At 36.7% G+C, this 21759-nt stretch overlaps 1 protein-coding gene across 1 annotated transcript in view; it reads right to left on the reverse strand.

Moving 5' to 3' along the window:
• Positions 1-17161: 17161 nt before the first annotated feature.
• LOC149160155 (uncharacterized) overlaps positions 17162-21759 on the reverse strand; it is a 48309-nt gene continuing 43711 nt past the window's right edge. The window contains exons 2-3 of the mRNA XM_089434523.1: positions 17406-17468; positions 17162-17262 (exon numbers count right to left, since the gene is read on the reverse strand). Of these exons, the coding sequence (XP_089290649.1) occupies positions 17162-17262; positions 17406-17468 (164 nt within the window). The remainder of the gene's footprint in view (positions 17263-17405; positions 17469-21759) is intronic.

Raw genomic sequence — 21759 nt, forward strand, 5'->3', positions numbered from 1 at the left:
TTTTTCTACTTGTTCGCTCCTTTACTTGGCTTCATGAGTTCCATAAAATTACAAATTTACGAGTTCGCCACTCCTCTGTGGGTCCTGCTTAGTCTCGGTTGCTCCTCTACAGGCGTTCTCTATGTATGACTTCACCTTGTGGTAGTTCGATTCACCTTGGTGGCTAGAAAAAAATGGCAGTGGTCTACACACGAGATTCCTTTTGGAAGAAACCTTTCTGATATGAACCTACTCTGGTTTCTCAAGGTTAGAGGAAACTTTCACTTTCCCGCCTCTTTCTTTGACGATCATTTTTTGTTTTTGTTTTTTTTTTTAATCTCAGGCCTTTCGCAACCATGTGGCTCTGATACCACTTGTTGATATTTTGATCCCATAATCAATTAAACAAGAAATAAAAACATGCACAAGAACAAGAAACTAAATGCATACACATAAACATATAATTTTACGTGGTAAGATCCTAACAATGTGTCAAAGAAATCTCCACGGGGCAAGGGATTGGAATTCATATTATTTTAGGTCAATAATGACTCTCCAATGCAATAAGCCTCTCAGGCTACAACATTTTAATATGAAGACACCATTATTAAACTCCTATCGTTACACAACTATCTGAATGATAAAACTAGATTTACTAAGGTAATCACATTAGCAATAATATTTTAATTGTTGTCATTTTTCACAATGTAGAAGCAAGACTATAGTAAAATTCGTCAAAAACATGAATACAACTCTAATTATTGTTCTTTACTTAAATTAAATTCAATATACAATTAAATACCATCTTTTAAGAAAAACAAATTATAATTTTGAAAAAAAAAACAAATTATAATTTTGGAAAACTAAAAACAAGGAAAAAATTAGCCTAGGGGAAACCACTACTATAATGGTATTTGAATGGCAGCACTTTTTGTGTTATTAGTCCCTGCCTTCAGAAGGAATATGGCGATCGGTAGATCATTGACCCTCAATTAATTCATTAGTTGACCAATTTTTTTTCGCCTTATCACCATTTAAGCAAAGTTTTAAAGTGGCAATTTTCATCCATGTAAATTTTAACGAAAATTTTTGGCTGAGAAAAAAATGACCTCTTATTGCAGGCTTCGGTTATCCCAATGTAAAAATGTTGTGACAAGTTATATTTGATCCATAGTCAATAAATGTTGTGTGACAAGTTATATTTTATCCAAAGCCTAGGTTATATTCGCTTCAACAATTACTTTTTATATCCAATTTTTTTTTTTTAGCACCGGTGATGGATGCGATCGATAGCACATGTTGGAGACTGCCACATGTTGGAGACTTCTCGACAATCTTCCAACTTTCCACCACTAATTCATTCCATCGCCAATAGAGAGGTCTTATTTAGTCCTGTTCTTCCTACCATAAGAACTCAAGATCCTGAGTAAAATACACAGGTCATGTTCTTCCTACCATAGGAACTGATTCTACATCCAACAAAGAAGACATGCAATAACTGTAGACAAGACATGCAATAATTAGAGAGCATCGCCACAAGTGCAATACAAATAAACTCATTCTACATCCTGCATAAAAGACGTGCAATAATCAAAGAGAATAGTTGCAAGTGTAATACTCTGAGGTAGTGGTTAACACTTGCTAATGAGTCATTCTCATGTATATTACAATGCTTTTCTATTTGTTACATTGCTTTTCTATTTTTCTATGCTGCATGATGAATGGTCTTGTATCTGAGTCTTTTGAGAGCAGTCTCCTAGGTAGCTGGTGCTATATTTAGGTGGGTGAGAGTGAATCATCAGTGCCATCTTTAGGTCATTTTAGGTCATTATATCATATGCCTTCTGTCATTTCTCCCCCTTCAACTATAGTCGTATCATGCAATCAAATGGAATTGGTCTAAAGCCTTGCTTCTTATAATGGAGCTACCACTGTATCTCAATATTATATATCCCTAGTCCCCCAAGGCAACTAGATACCATTTTGTCTGGTGGTTTCTGTTGTATCTCTGAGATGATAATGGTCAGCTATCATGCCAGGGCATATAAGATAATTGTTTTGGGGGTTTTGTTTTAATTTGGAGGACCAATGTAGGAAACAGATTTAGAACAGTGATGCCTAACCTTTTGAATAGTATTAATATCTAAACAGAGGGCTACTATTAAAATTCACACAGTGATATAGGTTGCATGGTGGTGAGAAGAAATAGAGACGTATTATGACTATCACAGTCTTCAAATTGAAGATTAAATAATCATAAGTAAGAAAACCTTTAAACTATGTCCAGAAGGTTTAACAAAATATGCTTAAGCTTACAACAGATGCTGATGATATTATGATTTAGAGGGAATTAATAAAACAAACAGTTTATGTAATTCATTCTCTTTATAAATGATCACTTCAGAAGCTTATAAGAGTAATTGAAACACAATTACTCCTACCTATTTATCTTTGTAAAACATAAGAACATGAAGAAAACATTGTGAAATAAAACTGGAAAGACTTAGAGAAAAACGAAACTGTATGAAACAGAATTCAGAATCCAATTGCTTTTGTATTAATGATTCAGAAAAGTCAAGTACATTCAATGCCTAGAAATGCTTCTTTAAGGGTGCAACCCTTAATATCTCATGAAAGAGAGTTATTTATACAATATGAGAACTGAGAAAATATCTTAAACTATTTTACAAAAATAGATAATTACAAAATCAGGAATATAAACTACTAGCCAATCTGGCACTATTTTGGTGCTGAGCTGTTTGATGACTGTTGCTGAAAAAATTGAAAACTGTTGAACTTGTGATGACTGTTCCTGTAAAGGCTGAATGCTGTTTGATCACCCTCTAGTCAAGTAAATCAGTTAATACTTCCCAACGTTTCTTATCTGGGATAGATATTTTGGTTACCCTTATGTAAATTTCATCCATCTCTGTATACTTTGTGAAAGTGGGTTTTACTGGAAATATATGCCTAATTTCAATTAAAATGAAGAAGGTGTCCCTAAGTGCATTTAGCATCACTCTTGGTGTTGCTGCACCTCTTACGTTCGAAACTGAAGCTGCATTGGTGCCTACCTCTGTAAGATTTCGAACATAATCTTAAATAGGCATTAATTTGTCGTTAATCACAAGCATAGAGGGCAAACCCTTGCTGGTCAAGGGTTCAATTCTACTGAAAAATCACTGAACTATTGTATTCACACTGCTGCACTTTTCTTCCAACTGAAGGATGAGATTCTTCTTGGTGATGATCTTCTTTACTTCTAGTATAGTTGCTGTCCTATCATTTATCCGTAATTATTCAAGCTCATAACTGTCTTTTGAATTGAGGAACTTGATTATATCAGAAGCAATTTCTGGCATATCATCAAGCTGTTTAGAAATAGTTTCAACAGTGTGCTGAGATTTCTCCAAGAGGTCTTTTTGATCAAATACTATCTTGATATCGGGCCAGATATCCTTAATTGCTTTAGTAATTTCTTCCTACAATATTTCTCTTGCAAAACCCAATTTGTTTCCAATGTAAGATTCTTTGAGTTCCCTCTGCAATGTTGCAATCTGACCTTTTGCTCTCTGCAACTCAGCTGCATGTGAAGTGTCTGCAACTGTTTTCATATGCTGTAACTCCTTGAGTTCATTCTGCAACTTCTTGATTTCTCCTGTCTGAATAGACAGGTTCTGAACAACTTCAACAAGTTGTTCAACTCCTTCTGCTGCACCTGTAGTTGATGTTGTGGCTGAAGTAGAAACCCTGGTTACAGGGATTGCTGCAAGGGGTACTATATCCATTAGAGTTTGGGCTCTTTTGACAGCTTCCTCTTTCTCCTTGACCAATTTCTCCATCTTCTCTTCCATCTGTTTTATTTGTAGATTCTGTTCCATGATGAGCTTCATCATGTCAAACTTCTGAGTTTCAGTTTCTTCAATCTCTTTAGCCATCGGGTCCTCAGAAGCTGGTAGTTTGAGCTGCTTCCTTAATGCTGAAAGCTCAGCATTTTTCTTCTTCACAAGTTCTTCTACAACATTTATGTTGGAGGGATCATATCCCATCTTCAGCACCAGATCTTCTAAAGATTTAATCTTTGTGTCCTTTGCCAATGAGGAGACTTTCTCCAACTTAAGTTGTGACTGTGTGTTTGCTAAGGTAACCTGCAATTTTGACAAACTCATGGCAGTATGAGTTAAAGTAGAAGAAATCATCTGTCCAGTTTGTTTGTGCATCTCAATTTGATCAATTGGATGCACATCCTTTACATTAAATTCAAAAGAGGTCTGCTTCTGATAATGTGCAGCAGTCCTAGGCTATGGAATTTGAGCTTGCAGAAAAGCCATCTGCATTTTACCCTTCTCAGAGTCAAAGACTGAAAGAAGTCTGGCCTGAGAGCTAGAGGAATGTTTCCAGAACTATGTGTAGGTGTTCAACTTCAACTCTTCATTCTTCTTTTTGATCTCACTGAAAACATGAAAGATGTCCTCCTCCTTGTCCTTTTGAATGCTTCCACTGGTCTGAATTACCTGCTGTTCATGAGAAGTAGTGGAATGAGTTGGGGACTGGGTAGACTGTCCACCAGACTGTGTATAGAGCATAGTCTCTCCAAGTCCATAAAATGTGGTTTTCTGAGACTCATGTGTTGCACCAACAGTCACAGAGATCCTAGGTCTCTTTTTCCTATGCACAATCCTAAAGCCCTGGCTTGATGCTTTAGTTGTAGGGGATGATTGTTCTTCCCTTGATATTTTAGCTGTCTTTTCCTATGCAAGTGGAGTTTTCACATTTGAAGTGGATACTGCCTGCTCTTCAGCTTCTTAGAGGGTGTTCTCTATCCACTCCAACTGATTTTTGTGTTGTTCTATTTCTGGCCTGGCTGTGTGGTGATATGCTGTAAACTTGTTCTCCACCCTGAGTTTAGAAATCACTCCCATTGGGTCATAAGACCAAGTGAAACTGAGACCAAACTTCATTTCCTTTAGCAACCTATCTGCTTCTTCTCCTGCTACTCTGGTATTGCAGATGAATGGACCAACCTGAGCTTTTAGCTTGAATTGAGATTTCTTCTTTGCTGCCACAAAGTGTACTTCATCTACATTTAGCAAAGATTCTGATGGGGAGGTACTTGGGAAGTTTGTAGGGTGGAAGCTCACAACCATAAACTCTGATTTCTGTGTAGTTTTGGTAAAGATACCAATATCCAGTTGTGGCTTGGTCGACCAACTGCAATACTTTGACAATCTCATCACTGATTCTTGGTACTGTAGTGCTACTCATAAGACTGATAGCTGGATGAATAAACAATTATATGAACTTTTTATAGGTAATCTCTTCTTTCTCCTTCATTCCCATTGAAGTCCAAAAGATCACTGATTGTTGGTTTCCTTCCTCATCTAGCTTCTGTAGGGTAAATGGAAATTTGTCTCCCTAAAAATATATGAAAAGATATACAAGTACTGAAGCATACTTGAATGCTTTTTCAGTGTTAAACTAGACAAATTGCTCATGTATGGCTTCAGCTAGGAATTTTATGAAATTATAAATAACAGTGGGTTTGGAATCAACATAAAAGATAGATAAGAAACCTATGATGGCATCATTAGCATATTGATCATAGTTATAACCAAGCAAATAAGACAAAATAGTTGTGATTTTCTTGGTTCTATCAGGGAACATGGATGAGTCATAAGGAGGGTTTTGTTTAGGCAGAGGACTATCAATGGCTAAGAAAAGTTCAAGAGTCTGGGATCTTTTAGTAAATCTAGTTTCTGATAGGCTTCTATCAGGCTTTCATTGGAAAAAGGATGGGTTGGTGCAATAGTAGGGGTCTGCAACATCTTTTCAATGGACTCAACATTGATTAAACAAAGGATTTCTCCTGTGGGTGAAATGATTGCTCTTTGGCTGGGATCATAGGATTCATGGCGTTTCCTGACAAATTTAGGTGCTCTGTGTATCTGAGGGAAAATGTAGTGGGGAAGGAGGGAGTCCCAAAGTCCTATTTCATCAGTCTGATCAATTAATTGATCTTCCATCCAACAATAAATTTCATATAAATCAAATTGAGAATAAGTCTCAATGATTTTAAAATCCATGTCAACCAAGGGGGTGTGGTGGAAGTCAACCTGTGGATGTACAAGAGGATTTGGGATTTCTGCAACTTCTTTTCCCTTAGGAGGCATTTTATCAAATGAATTTGCAGACTGAAAATGATAGAAATGGAAAAATTGGTTTGAAACAGAGTGATCACAGTAAAAACAATATGACTGAAAAAGAGACAAGTGGACCTGGATGTCGGCTTTCTTCTGAACATGACAAAATAATTGCTTAAGTATCAGATCATCTTTGAGCTGTAAGGAGGCAAACTGTGAGTGATAAATTTGGTTACATAAATGTATTGTGTAACCGTTTTCATGGAGGAACATGGATTTTAATGGAAAAATTGGAGCAGAGCTGTTGAATGAACGGTTAAATCTGCATTAATTATCCAACGGGATTAATTAACGGGTCTTTGGGACATAAATTCGTGGGAGATGGTGAATTGAATGAACAACAGATAGGCGACAGTTGATTGGATGGAAGAAATGACGTGGAGTGGACGTGGATGGCGACATGGAGCGGCGGTAAACGGTTGCATGTAAACCGTGTTTGGGAGTAGCTTGAGGTGGTAAGTCGTTTCGGGATTTTAAGTCTTGAAAGACTAAAATGAGGCTAAGGTGGTTTAAGGTGGTGGTTTTGGAAACTTCCCACTTTGAACCCCCCCGCCGATAAAGTTCGGACGGAAAATGAGGGCCGAGGAGGGATGTGGGCCACAGGATCTCGGGGGAGCATGCGGGATGAAAGGTAAGGTGGAAGGGATTTAACATGTGAGGTGGAAGTGATGGTGGGGTCATGATTTCGATGGATGTGATAGTTTGGTGTTATGGCGAATGAATGTTTGAAGTTAGGATATCGCAAAATACATTGGTACTTAGAATCCATAGTTAATTCAAAATGCAACATCATATGTAAGAATTATCCAATGTTACAACTTAGGATAAAATCCTTTCATGCTCCAATTATTTCTCATATGTCTACCTACCCTTTATACTCCTAATATTTTCATTTATTCATCTGAGTGCATTTAGGCTAGCAACTCAATATTTCCTTTTAATGACTAATCTACCTCTATCCCTTATTTCCTCCATTGGCTCAGATTAAACTATTGAGCCAATTTTATTTGCTACCTATTGCTACCTATTGACAAAAATTTAAATCAAATCCAATCATGATTAAACTGTACAATTGGATTAGATGAACTAGGTGTGGCATTTAAACAATCTGCACACAACCTTTATTTACAAAAATAAAATTGACTAAGAGTAGTGGCATTTGGATTTGCAACACTTTCAGAGTTTATTGTTTTTTGATTTTCTTTCTAACCTAACATTTTATTTTTGCCTCCATTTTTTAGGGCATCTATTCTATCATTTTATTTGATATAGACTCATTCATAAAAATATCCCTAACATTTTTTATTTAATATTATTTTTGTCCATGTCCTAACTTAGCATTTTTTGAAATATATTTTCATTTTTGACTAATCGATACTAACTTACCAAAACCAAAAAATGCTACAACAATTTCACCGTCTATGTATGACAAGTAAGGTGATTACATAAGTAATAACAAGCTAACTTTCTTTGCAGTGTTAGACATTGTTGATGCACAATATAGCATTGTAGGATGTGAAAGGCTCACAGAAGATAACTTAGAGTCAACTAAAATCTTTTTGCCAACTTTTCGTTAGTCAAACCAACCTAGTATCCCAAAAGTTTGATGATATGTCTTCATAGTGGACTATATGTTTGACACCCATGGTGTAAGCAAGACAGAGCCCTACATGGAAAAATACTCATTAACATCATTTGTTCCTCTGGAGGAGAGAAAAACATGGAACTGAACGAACAAAATGGGGTACTCGCTTAGCGATTCGCTCTGCCCCCTATAAGGGAAGCTGGGGCTGCATCCATATTTGGATTTGCCGGTGAGGTAGGCACCTGTTCAATGATGACAAAATTGCTAAAATTGTGAAAACGAATAATCTAAATTGTGTTAAAATATCAAAATTTCCTATGCTAGATACAATTAAAAAGTAAAATTACTAGGACAAACAATTAGTAAGTAGGGTTTTCCTTTCTCCTGGAATAACTCATTTATCCATCACCATAGTAAGGACCACCATTTTTTCTTTTCAACAAAAACCTAATGTATTTAAGTTCCAACATCCCCACTTGAAAGCAATTGTACTAATTCAACAACATCCCAACTTGAAAGTAATTATATTAATTAAACAAGTACGCAGTTACCAATCTACTAACCTGCAAATTATGTGACAACATCCAAACAGTTTTTCAACAATTTATTTACACCCTACACACCATTGCCATTCTTTCCTGCAAATTATGTGACGACATCCATACATTTTTTCAACAATTTGTCTGCACCCTGCACACCGTTGCCATTCTTTCTCTTTGGCTAGCTTGAAGAACATCAAGTCATCCTTATTTTTCTCAAAAACCGACAACTGCTTTAATTGAGAGCAATCCAAACACACATTCCACGACACATTGCGTTGAACACAAAATAAATTTCAACATGCAGGGCATTTTGACTTTATTGCAGGCGAAATAGTAATTCCAACCATGGTGCATCCGACCTAGGCATGCCATTTCAATTAGATGCAAGCTCATAATCTCTAGTAAACCCTGATGCTACACTGATCAAGAGAAAGTAACTCACTCCTGCTCAATTGCATGCACTCTAGCCTATCCTTCACAAGGGGATCGATTCATTACGATGTAATAATTCTAGATCCTATCTAACTTGTTGTATAACCTACCTGCTATAGAAAGAACCTGTTACACGAAAGACGAGAGAGCCCAAGTTTGATAAACATATTCCAAGTTGAAGAGGCAGGCCTAGTAGCATAGTACCTCACAACAGTTTATGTAGTCTGTACTCGTTGTGAAAGCAATCATCGTTTATGCCATCGTGTGAAAGTAGTCATCGTTTATGCCATCGCAATGTTACTGTACACCTTCCTCTATGAAGGTTTGACAACCCCAACATATACTACTGTGTAATTGTTCTTGCTAAGCATAAAATGTTCCTTAATTAAAGTTACATCACCATGGATTACACAGTTGGAGTTGGCTGACAAAATATACAAGGACATATTTGGCTTGACGATTTCAGATTGCACACTTGGAGTTGGCCAACCGAATATCCAATGACATATTTGTGGGCTGGAGCTAACCAGCCATATATTGGGGATTTAATGCTTTCAGAGCAGCACGCCGCTTAGCCTGATAACAGGGAAACGAGCAAATATTATTTAATGCCGAATTTGCCTGCTCCCGTGTTATCGCGTTAAGTCGCGTGCTGCTCTGAGGACATTAAATACCCAATATATGGTTGATTAGCTCTTTCCATATTTATGTGTCAATTTCCTTGACTTTTGTGAGCATGCAAGTGTATTCCATGCATGCAGGTGGGTTCTGTTTCTTTTTATGGGCATGCACATGTAATGTGGTGGCTTTCATATTGACACATTCGAGGCTATAATTTCACTTTATAATATTTTAACCTGTGATAGAGGTGCAACTGATGTAATAAATGGCATGTTTGATTCCATTTTCATCTATTAAAAACGGATGCAGGCCCTACCAAATGGCTAGGTAGGGACGTTGGCGCTATCAAATGGTGGGTGGGGAACCAGGACTGGGGTGCCCCATTTATCTTATTTATTATACACTATCTCTCATTGCACTCCATTAGTCGAGGAGCCATGGTTTATATAATCAAAACCTAATGAGAATGACATTTTTTCACCCTTTGAACATTCACCTCAACATTATGTTTGTTTTGATAGGTTAATTAAAATTTGATTCAAGATAAATGTAAACTTTTTTTTGTTTTCCTTTCGATATATAACACATTAAAACAACCTTATTGTAGCTGGGATAAAACATATATTTTCCCGGAGAAAGCACATATTAAAACACAATTATGGTAAGTTAATATATATTTTTACACAAGTAAGCATATAGATATTTAGAAATACAAAATTAAAATAGCAATACCATTTTTTGAAAATAACGGAACATATAATTTTATTAAAGTTTTCACCGTTGAGTCAAAAAGTTCCCAGGCCAAACTTGTCTGTAAGGAAATAGTCATTATTGTCAGACGTGACATAAAGATCGAGGCCTACGAACGAAGAAGTGAAAAATGTGTAAGTGAGATTAAGAGATTCAGTTACATCCGCCTACGTAACAACTCCAATGAAATGTTTCATTATACTTCATTATCATCTCTACACTATTCACTGAAATCAACTTTTACTTAATGTGTGATCTAATTACTGTAAGAAAAATGGAGGCGTGGCTGTTAATTGTGACTCTAACAACAATAACAAATTTTGTGCAGTATTTTTGTTTTACTATGTGGCATGCTCCATTAAGGTATAGAAAGATGACAATTTTTTTGTTTTACTATGTGGCATGCTCCAATAAGGTATAGAAAGATGATGAAAATCCATAGAGGAACATTCCCTTAAAAAACACCTTCAAAAGCTTATAACTAGCAATTGCATCGAGAGGTACAAAGGAACACCGATAGGAGGAGTGGGGAATGTGAATGTGGAAGAAAACTATCACTTTGTGCAACATGTCGGGTTGCAACATCGATGTCACCTTATGGGGCGCGCAATGCGCGTTGAAGGGAATGAACTTTTTGATCTTTGCACCTCAGGAACCACTCTAGTCCTTGCAATCAAAGGGGCTCCTCATAGCTTTTCTTCCTACAACACGACAACATGACACCCTTTGATTTTAAGGACTGGAGTGGTTTTCGAGGTGTGAAGAATAGAAAGTTCGGCCTTTTCAATGTGGCATTGCATGCCCCGCAAGGTGACATCGATGTTGCAACTTGACATGTTGCTCAAGGCAAGAATTTCCTTCCACATTCACCCACTCCTCCTATTGACATTCCTTTTGCACCTCTCGATGAAATTGCTAATTATTCGTATATGGTGTTGAAACTACATCTACACTAGGGATATAATCTGAACTCATTGACTTAATGAATGCCTTTCACATTATTTGGGAAGTTATTGCTTATTTTAGATAAGAGAGTTGTTTTAAATTAATTAAAAAAAATTACATCATAATATGATGTTATCCCAACATGGTGGTACAAAATAATTGTTATATTATAATAACAAAAATTGAAATATATTAATTATTTTGGTATGTTGATGAAATTGCATGTGCATTAAGGATATGGAACCATTAACACAATAAATGCCTATCAACGAATATGGGAAGTTATTATTTTAAGCTTTTATTTAGTTTTTCTTATTTTTAAACCAAGAGAGTGTGTGTAACATGCCATTTGTCTTTGAGAAGTCTACGGTTGATTGGAGGGAGAGCTGAGATGCTTGTCGACTAAATTATTCATAGATATGCTAGGTATGTTAAGCCATTTTTGAAATTATAATTCAGTTTTGAATTTAGATGGTCACATATTGTTAAAAAACGCTTACAGATAGACTAAATACATAGGAAAGCAATTGAATAATAAGATTATTGCATTAACCAGGATTGTAAAATCATACTCCTATTAGGGAATCAAAATTTCACACGTCTTTATGTCTATACGGATTCCAAGTTTCGAGTTGTACATATAATATTTTGAATCTTTGAGAGGGAAGCACGAAGAGGGAGTTGTTGTGCAAGAGAAAAAAGTAAATGCAAGAAAATGCATCGTAATAGAATTGGAGGAGAGGAAAGTGCAGAGTCATTTCTGAAATATATATATATATATAAAATGTCATTATCCATACATGATCACCAAACTTTGTTACTTTAATAAAATTTAAATTTTTAGCAAATACAATGCTTATGGTTGGGAATAATACATTGTAGATTGTACATATTTTTCATACAACATCCTGTTGAAGTCACATTGACAAAATTCAACCTAGAGTTTACCACAAATCCCAGAAGTGACACTAAATAAGAGAATGATCATAAAATCCACACCAATATTCACCACAACAGAAATCCTCCAGCAACTTGCTTTGGCAGGGTCTTCTTTTTGTGAAAATATATATAATTTTTTTTCAAGCCGAATATATGAAAATATCAAATGTGTGGGACTTGGGTTAGGGTGTTTAGGGCCCAATACTCTCACTATCCTGCTCCACTAAAAAGATCCAATCAATTCATTTTGTTGCTCACCCCAACCAGTTGTCTTCAATTGTGATCTCCATTGTGGCCCAAATCTGGGTGCTGAAGCAACAGTGACTAAGTAGCAACATTTGTTCTTTTTACCTACTAGTAATAATTGTAAGAACAATGATTTTTATAGTCACCTTGACACTCATCCTTCCAAATATAATGTTTGAACTATAAAATCATATTGTATTACAATTAGTGTCATTCTCAAAGAAATTAAAAATATATACATAAAAATAATCATAAACCATTAAATCAACATTTGTACCATCTATTTTTTAATAATTTAAGAATAAAACCATAAAAGTAATCATAAACCATTAAACCAACATCTCTAACAAATTCACTCGACTAAAATATTCATAAAAAAATTCATTAAGCCTTAACAAATTGTAACCAATAAGCCCGAAGGGTTATGTTATGAAACCAGCGCTCAAAAAGATAGAAAAGATAGATCAATGCCTTATAATTCAGCCTCTTCGAGGGGGCAACCTCCTTTACATTACACAAATGAACAATTCTTGGATGATACAAATGACAATACCTCCTTTCTATATATAGGAGTCTAAGGGGTCATAATATAATCAGAGCCGACATAACAATAATAATGTATGGGCACATTAATAATAATAGTGGGCTTCTATGGGGCACAATAATAACAATATGGGGACTACATGGGTACAAAAATATAATAAGGGGGTTGTACTAATAACAATAAGGGGTTACACTAGTAGTATAGGGGCCTAACATGCCCCTCTCTTTCAAAAAGTGTTGTCCTCAATGCTTTAGTAGTTCTTGATGCTTATGTACAAAATTCTTGTCCTCCCATGTGGAATCTTCAGCGGGTAAGTTCTTCCACTTGATGAGATACTCTGAAATTGATTGATTTTGTAGCTGTCGGGTTCTTGTTTCTATGACTGCTCCAGGTTCCAATATGATTTTTCCTTCCTCTTCAAGTTCTGGCAATATTGTTTGAATTGGGATATTCTGCAACTTTTGAATGAGTGGCCACACTTCTTTGTCCTTCTTCCATTCATCCCTTGCTTCGTTTATCCAATCTGGTTGGATAATAGAAATAGCACAAAACAATGCTTCCACATCCTCATCCTTTCTTGAGAGTGCATCTGCAACAAAAAATTTCTTCCCTTTTCTATAGATGATGTCAAAGTCATAACCCAACATATTTGTGACCCATTTTTTCTGTTCTTCTAAAGATAATATTTGTTCTAAAAAGTATTTAAGAATATCATGATCCATTTTTACCTTGAAGTGTCTTCCCATTGGGTAAGGTCGCCATTTCTTAAGTGCATGTAGTATTGCCAACATTTCCTTCTCATAAATAGCTTGCTTGAGATGTAGCCGTAAAAATACCCAATCATGTACATCAAAATTTTTTTCACTGCGATGTTGATCTACCTGTTGTTTCATGTGATTCTGCACCAAAGTGGCGTTATCCTTTAAAAGTTGGAGAACTTTTTGTTGATGCTTGATGTGATCTTTCACTGCTTGAACCTTTTTCTTTTTGATATGTCCTTTTATCTTGAGAGTTTGAGGAGTGGTAATTTCTTTCAATGCTTTAAAAGATATGGTCGGATTCATTTCTTGATGCTCGATGTGATCTTTCACTTCTTGAACATTTTTCTTCTTGATATGTCCTTCTATCTTGATAGTTTGTGGAGTGGTAATTCCGGCCAATGCATTACAATATATGGTTGGATTCATTTATTCTTTCTTGATGTGATCTTTCACTTCTTGAGCGTTTTTCTCTTTGATATCTCCTTCTATCTTGAGAGTTTGAGGAGTGGTAATTCTTGCTAATGCTTTACAAGATATGGTCGGATTCATTTCTTCTTTCTCTGGGGTTGGGTCCTGGCATATATCATCTTCTTTTGATGTTTCTTGATCCTTTTCTTCCTCCTCTTCATACTCTATGTAAAATAATTTCTTCTCAACACAATTATGACCTTTAGTGCATTTTTTATCACAATTGTAATAAAGCCCTTTTTCTCTTTTTCCTTCCAATTGTTGTGGTGTAAACCTTGTAGGTTGTGGAAGGCCAGGAGAAACAACACTTCCATCTTTATAGTTGTGAGGGGTAGACTTCCTTGTTGCCATAATTTTTCTTTCCACTTTGTAACAAAGCCCTTTTTCTCTTTTTTCTTCCAATTGTTGCGGTGGTGCTCTAAAGAAGGTGTTGCTCTTTGTATCCTCATAGTGTGCTATAATTTCCTCCCTGAAAATTGACCAGGTAATAAGTGGTTTACGAGAAAAAGGCCCTTTATACCATAAAAATTGATGTTGTTCTAAATATGAAGATGTAATACATACCTTTTGTAACAGTGGTTCACCATGTAGATCAAAATATTTCTTCATCTATAGTATCCAATTTACCAGATCCTTGCCATCAAACTTCCTTGTCTCGATTTTTCTTGATTTTAGGAGCTTGTTCTTGAAACGACTATAACTCTGTAATTTCAGATCTCCAAGTTCTGAAATTTCTTCCTGCGCTAGCTCTTTGAGCTCTCTTTCTAACCCCATAAGTCTGATCAGAATTTGATTATCCAAGAAAGAGTTATGCCAAATATCCCACGGTGACCTGATTATAGACTAGTTCATTAGAGCGAACTTGTATGACGTGCCACGCCTCACAGTTTCAACCTTAGGACCTGAAACTGATATACATAAAACTACAGGAAGTCCTCTTTCTGTAACTTCTTACGAAATTTCAATCTGATGCTCAGAGAGATAGTTATGACAATTTTTCTCCTCTGTTTGGAATGTAATTCGGGGGTCTGCAAAAACCCTAACTTCCTCATACTATATCTCTGAAACTATAGCGAGAAAGGATCGCAGAGCCGAGGTTCAGACCGATTTCCTCTCAAATGGGTTTCAGGTTTAGCTTTTGAAACTTCATAGAGAAACAGTTATAACAAAAATACCACGATGACCTGTTTTAGTTGAAATTCTAGAGCTTGAAAAAACTCTAACTTCCACAGATCATATATCCGAAAATATAGTGAGACAAGATCTGAAATTCCGACTCGAGGTTCAAAGAGATTTAATCTGAAATGGGTTTTTTTTTAGCTTCTGAAACGTCGTAGAAAAAAAGTTATAGAGAAAATTCCACGATGACTTGTTTGGAGCAACGAAACCCTAGAATCCAAAGCTCTGATACCAAATGTTATGAAACCAGCTCACAAAAAGATAGAAAAGATAGATCAACGCCTTATAATTTAACCTCTTCGAGGGGCAACCTCTTTTACATTACACAAATGAACAATTCTTGGATGATACAAATGACAATACCTCCTTTCTATATATAGGAGTCTAAGGGGTCATAATATAATTAGAGCCGACATAACAGTAATAATGTAAGGGCACATCAATAACAATAGTGGGCTTCTATGGGGCACAATAATAACAATATGGGGACTACATGGGTACAACAATATAATAAGGGGGTTGTACTAATAACAATAAGGGGTTACACTAGTAGTATAGGGGCCTAACAGGTTAGCTCAAGTGATCTTGTCTTGTCGTATAAGTACCTCACTAATGGGAGGTCATGGAATCAATTCTCCTTAACACTCTTGGGGTTAGGCTAGATAACTCATTATGTATATTAACTTGCCATTCTCACTATTGATAACACAATATTATGTATATTAGCTTGTGATTCACAATTTTAAAATTCATTTACTAATTAAATATAATTGTTTCCTTCATTATCAAATTCATCAAATTACCATCATATGTATCCAAGAAAATGGAGCCCCAATTGCCACAATAATTCCATCAGCCAGAAGTATGTCGACATAGTGGACATCAAATCAGAGTTGTCTTTAGTGTGACTTTTTGGACTTTCTGATGCCGGAATCTGGCAGAAAAATTTGAGATGAAATATTGATTTGTGTTATTTAAATTGGTTTTTTGAGTGTATATATGGATTCAACACCCTCGAAAACCCCTAGGGAAAGATTGTGCAGGGGTTACCCATCAAACTTATGATTTCAATAAATTCCTGCCAGATTTTAGAGAAATTAAACCGGAAAAACCCATCGGAAAAAATTCCAAAAAGTCGCACTAAAAACAGCTCGCATAAAATCTATTTTTTACAAAATTCTACATCTCTAAGGTAGGGAGTTTTTAACCTTCTCTATACTAAAATTTAAATGCAAAGATGTAAAATATTGTTAACTATAAAGTTGTTTGTTATAAAAAACTCTAAAAAAAAATAAGTGGCTTTGTTTAGCGCAACATGCTCTGCTTGAAGAATCGATCCACTCTTATAGCGTGGTTGTTTTGTTGCGACTAATCACTTGGTCAAAGGATTTAGGTGGTGCCTTTGCCTAGAAGCCAGAGAAAAGCATGTGGAATCCTTATCTTAGGATATAATACCCTCAGATTTAAACACAGATGGATGATCAACCTTCTACATAATACGTAATCCATCCGACTCGAAATACAACAATGCTTGAGCAGATAAGACCGGTTTGAACATGTCATGCATCATTGACGATTGCATATAATGGTGACAAAATGTAAGTCATGGGTTGGTTTCCTTTTACGTGGTGATATTCGATATCATTGTAGTGCATTCAATTGCTTTTTCTCTCTTCTATCCTTGTGGATGAGGGGTCCTAAAGCTAGCTAGAACAAGACCGTGAAGGGCCTCTAGGCTATACTTTATTCTTTGGCTAGAATTGATTCCCGAAAAGCTATAGCAATAGAGAAAATGGACCCTAAGAGCTAGAGCCAAAGACGTTAAGAAATAGTGCCAAAAGCAATATGAAAGATTTTGTTGAAATTGAAAGGTATGTTTGAACGAATGTATGTTGATGGGCTTGGAGTTCCCTATCTCTGAAGAGAAGGAGAGGTATAAAAATTTAACATATAAAGAAGAGAGGAACCACCTAGGGTACGGTGCCTGAACACAATTTCCGTCTTTCTACTTGGGCCCTCTCTTTTGGAATTTCATCCATAGAACCAAGAACTGATGGAATTTTTGATGCCGCTGCACCAAGAAAGAAGAGTGGAATTAATGATTTGAAAAAGAGGGGTGGGTCTAACCAAGGATTGAGTCCTTTTCTTTTATATTTGCTACTTGACCCTTATTCTGTTACATGTTTTCCTAGCGCTTCCATCGATAGCTTGTACCTTCAGAATTTGAAGCCAATTTCCATCCCACCTTTAAATCATCCCGTTCTTCGAATTGATTTCCTGCGTTTTATCCAATACACAATCAATTCTATTATTTCTAGTCATCTTAATTATGCTATGATATCTCGATATCAAAATTTTTTGTGGTCATAACCTTTGGTGATGGGCAACTAATTAAAGCCGGTTGAATTTTGCAATCCAAGAACCTTCTTGAAGGAATATAAATTGGGTTCATAGAAAAAAGTGGATTTATGCTAAGTAAATTGATTGTTTCGATTTAATTAATATGATTTACTGTTCTAATTAACGTTTTGGGATTTTTTGTTTTTTGTTTTTAATCTTCATTTTGTTGCCCTATCCCCACATAACCCAAACAATCATCCATATGTCACATGATCGGGAAATGTGTCCATCTGTTACACAAAAGATCAACGCGTCCACATTTTACATAAAAATGCAACGTATATGGGATGGAAAAGACACCTGCCTCAATCCTCTGTCTAACTCTATGCCTCCTCTTGAATGCATAATAAAACCCTTGGTGTCTGGTGGCTAGTATGATCCAAAGACCCCTTCTTTCAAGCCTGGTTTGAAAGTGAAATTTCTGAGCTTGAAGGTAGATCCTGAAATTCAATTTTATCGCAACATCTCCCATCGCCAACCCCACTGAAACATCACAGAAAATACTTAAATTTACCGTTTTGGGCCGTGATTTTTCCAGGGACTGCATGAACGCCATCAAAAGCTCAATGTATGAGGCTGGAGTCCAGTTGGATCTAGCCACAAATGAATCTTTGATGTCTAGAAATGAAGAAAATGTTTAAGTTAACGAGCAAAGAGACGTTGCAAGAACTTGGATTGACAAGAGTTAGGTCGTCGAGAGAATTGATGGTGGTAGTGTAGGTGTTGATAATATTTTTCTAGAACTTTATTTTTTGTCCATTTGAGCTTGCGAAAAAACAAAAGATAACAAAAAAATGCAGGCATCACTGTCTCTCCCCTTCTCAGCTCCATGTCCCAGCAGGCTTCCTCACACTCACCACAAGCCCCTACCACTAGGCACCATTAGGTTCACTGGGAATTCCCAAAGGTTTCGCAGCACAGGTAGCGAGCAATGGTGATGAATCTAAGTGTGGAATATCATTCCTTTGCAAAATAGTAAGAGCCTTCTCATTTCTCTTAGAATTTTTCAGAAAGAAATTCTGGGTTTAAACTTGTGTCTCCGGGTGTCCATGGAGGGCTAATAATAATCTGTGATGAAAATCTTATGCAAAGACTATTTCCATTAGAGGTCTATGATATTGTGGGAGGGAAGGCGTGTGAAGGAGACATTGGTATTGAAGTGAAATTGAAGGTTGATTCGCCTTCCCCATTCTCTCCTGCAGTGGGGGTGTTGGGTTGTGTTATATTCTTTCCACGACTAGCCCCAGTAGTTAAGCCGGGAGGTTAGAGGCGGGGGCAGAACGCCCCCTTCGTTGCGTCGGGTGCAGCGGGGGGTCACAGGGGAGGTGGCAGCCCCTAGGATTTTTTTTTTGGACCCTATATTAGGTGGGGAGACCTACCTATGGTTTTGTGCATGGATTTCTCACATGGTTTTGGGTGCGATGGTTTTCGGTCCATGGTATTTTGTAGATCTGGTCAAGGGAACTACGATTATGTTCTAATCCAGGGTTAGTGGATTGGGGTTTATGGATGCTTCGATATATATATATATATATATATATATATATATATATATTGTAACATTGAAAGGAAGATAATGAAAAATCAATCTGGTAGTCCCAGTTTTGGGATCTAGCGGAAAATCTCTGTGTATATTTGTTTTATGTGTTATGCTCTCGCCATTGTTTATTTTTTTGTTTTTTAGAATTTGTATGCAGGTAATTTCTTACGGGGTTAAAACCTAAATTTGGTATCAGAGTTGTTTTGGCTTTAAGGGGAAGCCTTTACTGCTGAGGGGTTTTTCTCGGGCCTGTGATAGACCCTGTTCAATGGGAGATATGCGAGATCGATTCTTGTGGTGAAAGAAGATGGTGAGCAATGGAAAGATAGAGATCAAGAAATTTAATGGTCAGAGTTTTGAGTTGTAAAAACTCAAGATGGAGGATCTGTTGATGGATAAATGTCAGTGGTCGCAGTAGATCTGGGTACTAAACCAACGACAATGTATGATGAAGACTGGAAGAAGTTGTATCAGAGGAAAAAAAGCACAATAATTGTGTGGCTCAGATTCAGTACTGTTGAATGTATCAGGGGAAGCTACGACGAAGGCTTTGTGGGACAAGTTAGGGACTTTGTAGCAATCTAAGTCTCTGGTGAATTAACTTTTCCTACAGAAAAAAAACTGTATAACCTGAGGATAAAAGATGGAGACTCAGTGACAGAGCATCCACATTTAATAATGTGGTAAGCTAGTTATTATTTGTTGACATTAAAGTTTCAGATGAAGATAAGTGCATCAGTTTGTTGTGTTCTCTACCAGATTCGTGGGATAGTCTAGTTGTTGCAATAGGTAGCAATGCAACTGCCTTATAGTTTGATGAAATAGTCTCATCTTTGCTGACGGAGGAGATGAGACAAAAAAATATGGAGAGCCAGAATGGTGATGCCTTGTCTATACGAGGATGGTCCTAGAACAAAAAAAAAATACGTACTCAAGTGGGAGATCTAAATCTAGAGGGAGATCTATATCTCCAGGAAAACTTGTAAAGGTGTGTTGGAAATGCAGCAAGGAAGGGCACTACAAAAGGGACCGTAAATATAAAGCTTCTGAGAAAGGAAATGGATCAGATGATGCCCCTTATGCAAAGGCGAAAAAGTTACACCTCAGATGAAGGTGGGGATGTGTACTTGGCTTCTTCTTCAAGTACACATGTAGATCATGAGGCATGGTTGATTGACTCAGGTGCATCCTTTCACTTCACTCCCCATAGAGAGTGGTTCTGCGAGTATGAGAAATATGATGGTGGTGATGTATCCTTAGCGGTTGACAGGAAGGATAGAATCATTAGTCGCAGAAAATTCAAGTTGAAGTTGCAAGGTGGAAGGATTAGAACACTTCCGGGTGTTCTACATATTCCTGCATTAGCCAGAAATCTGATTTCTGTAAGCAAGCTGGATGATGCAAGTGTAAAAACATTGTTCGAGAAAGATACCTGCAAGATGGTTCAGGGAGCACTAGTATTGATACGGGGAGTTCGGATTGGAATTCTGTACAAGTTGCAAGGTAGCACTGTTATTGATGGGTGAAATAGTTCCATGGTTCCTGAAAGTGAAGCATAAAATCTAGTGGTCTCTGGAGAAAAGACCATGCTATGGCATCAAAGGCTTGGACATATTAGAGAGAAGGGCCTTCAAATACTTCATGGTAAAGGTATGGTATAAGGTATGTCTAATATCTATCTAGATTTTGATTTCTGTGAAAATTGTGTATATGGGAAGCAGAATTGGGTGAGTTTCCCCTATGGTGGTAAGAGGGTGAAACAAATATTAGAGCTTGTGCACAGTGATGTGTTTGGACCTGTGTCGATTCCATCACTGGGTAAGTCTGTTGACTATGTATCATTTATAGATGACTTCTCAAGGAATACATGGATATATTTCCTCAAGAAGAAATCTGAAGTCTTTGATAGGTCTAAAGAATTTAAGGCTCTGGTAGAAAACCAGAAAGAGAAGAAGATAAAGGTGCTGAGGACAGGTAACGGTGGAGAGTTTTGCAAGAAAGAATTTGAAGAGTTTTGTAATAAGTGTGGTATAGCACATCAGAAGACTACTCCATACTCACATGAGAAAAATGGAGTTGCAGAAAGAATGAAAAAGATGTTGATGGAAAGGGAAATAAGCATGCTTAGTGGTGCCGTGTTAGGACAAGAATTCTGGGCAGAGGCGGTGGAGACTCCATGTTCCCTGGTCAAAAGATCGCCTTCATCAACGTTGGAGGATAAGACTCCACAAGAGGTATGGACTGGTAAGAAACCCTCTCTTACACATCTGAGGGTATTTGGATGTGATGCATATGTACATGTTCCAAAGGAGAAAAGAACAAAGTTGGATAGTAAATCTGAAAAGTGCATCTTTATTGGGTATAAGGATGGTTTAAAATGTTATAAGCTTTGGAACCCAGTAACAAGGAAGGTTGTGTACAACTGAGGTGTGGTGTTTAGAGAGGTGAAAGATTTTATTAAACATGAAGTCCTACCAAAGGAACTTGAGAAGTTAGAGTTTGAGCTAAAGGAGGAAGAATCAAACTCTACAATAGAAGTGGAATCAGAAGACAAAGAGCCACAAACTCCGATTGTGTGAAGATCAGTTTGAGAAAGAAGGCAACCAAAAAGGTATAGTCCATTTGCTT

Source organism: Pinus tabuliformis, chromosome 5_2 (genome assembly GCF_031772625.1).
Source record: "Pinus tabuliformis cultivar Carrire ecotype Pingquan chromosome 5_2, CPIR1, whole genome shotgun sequence".
NCBI lineage: Eukaryota > Viridiplantae > Streptophyta > Pinopsida > Pinales > Pinaceae > Pinus > Pinus tabuliformis.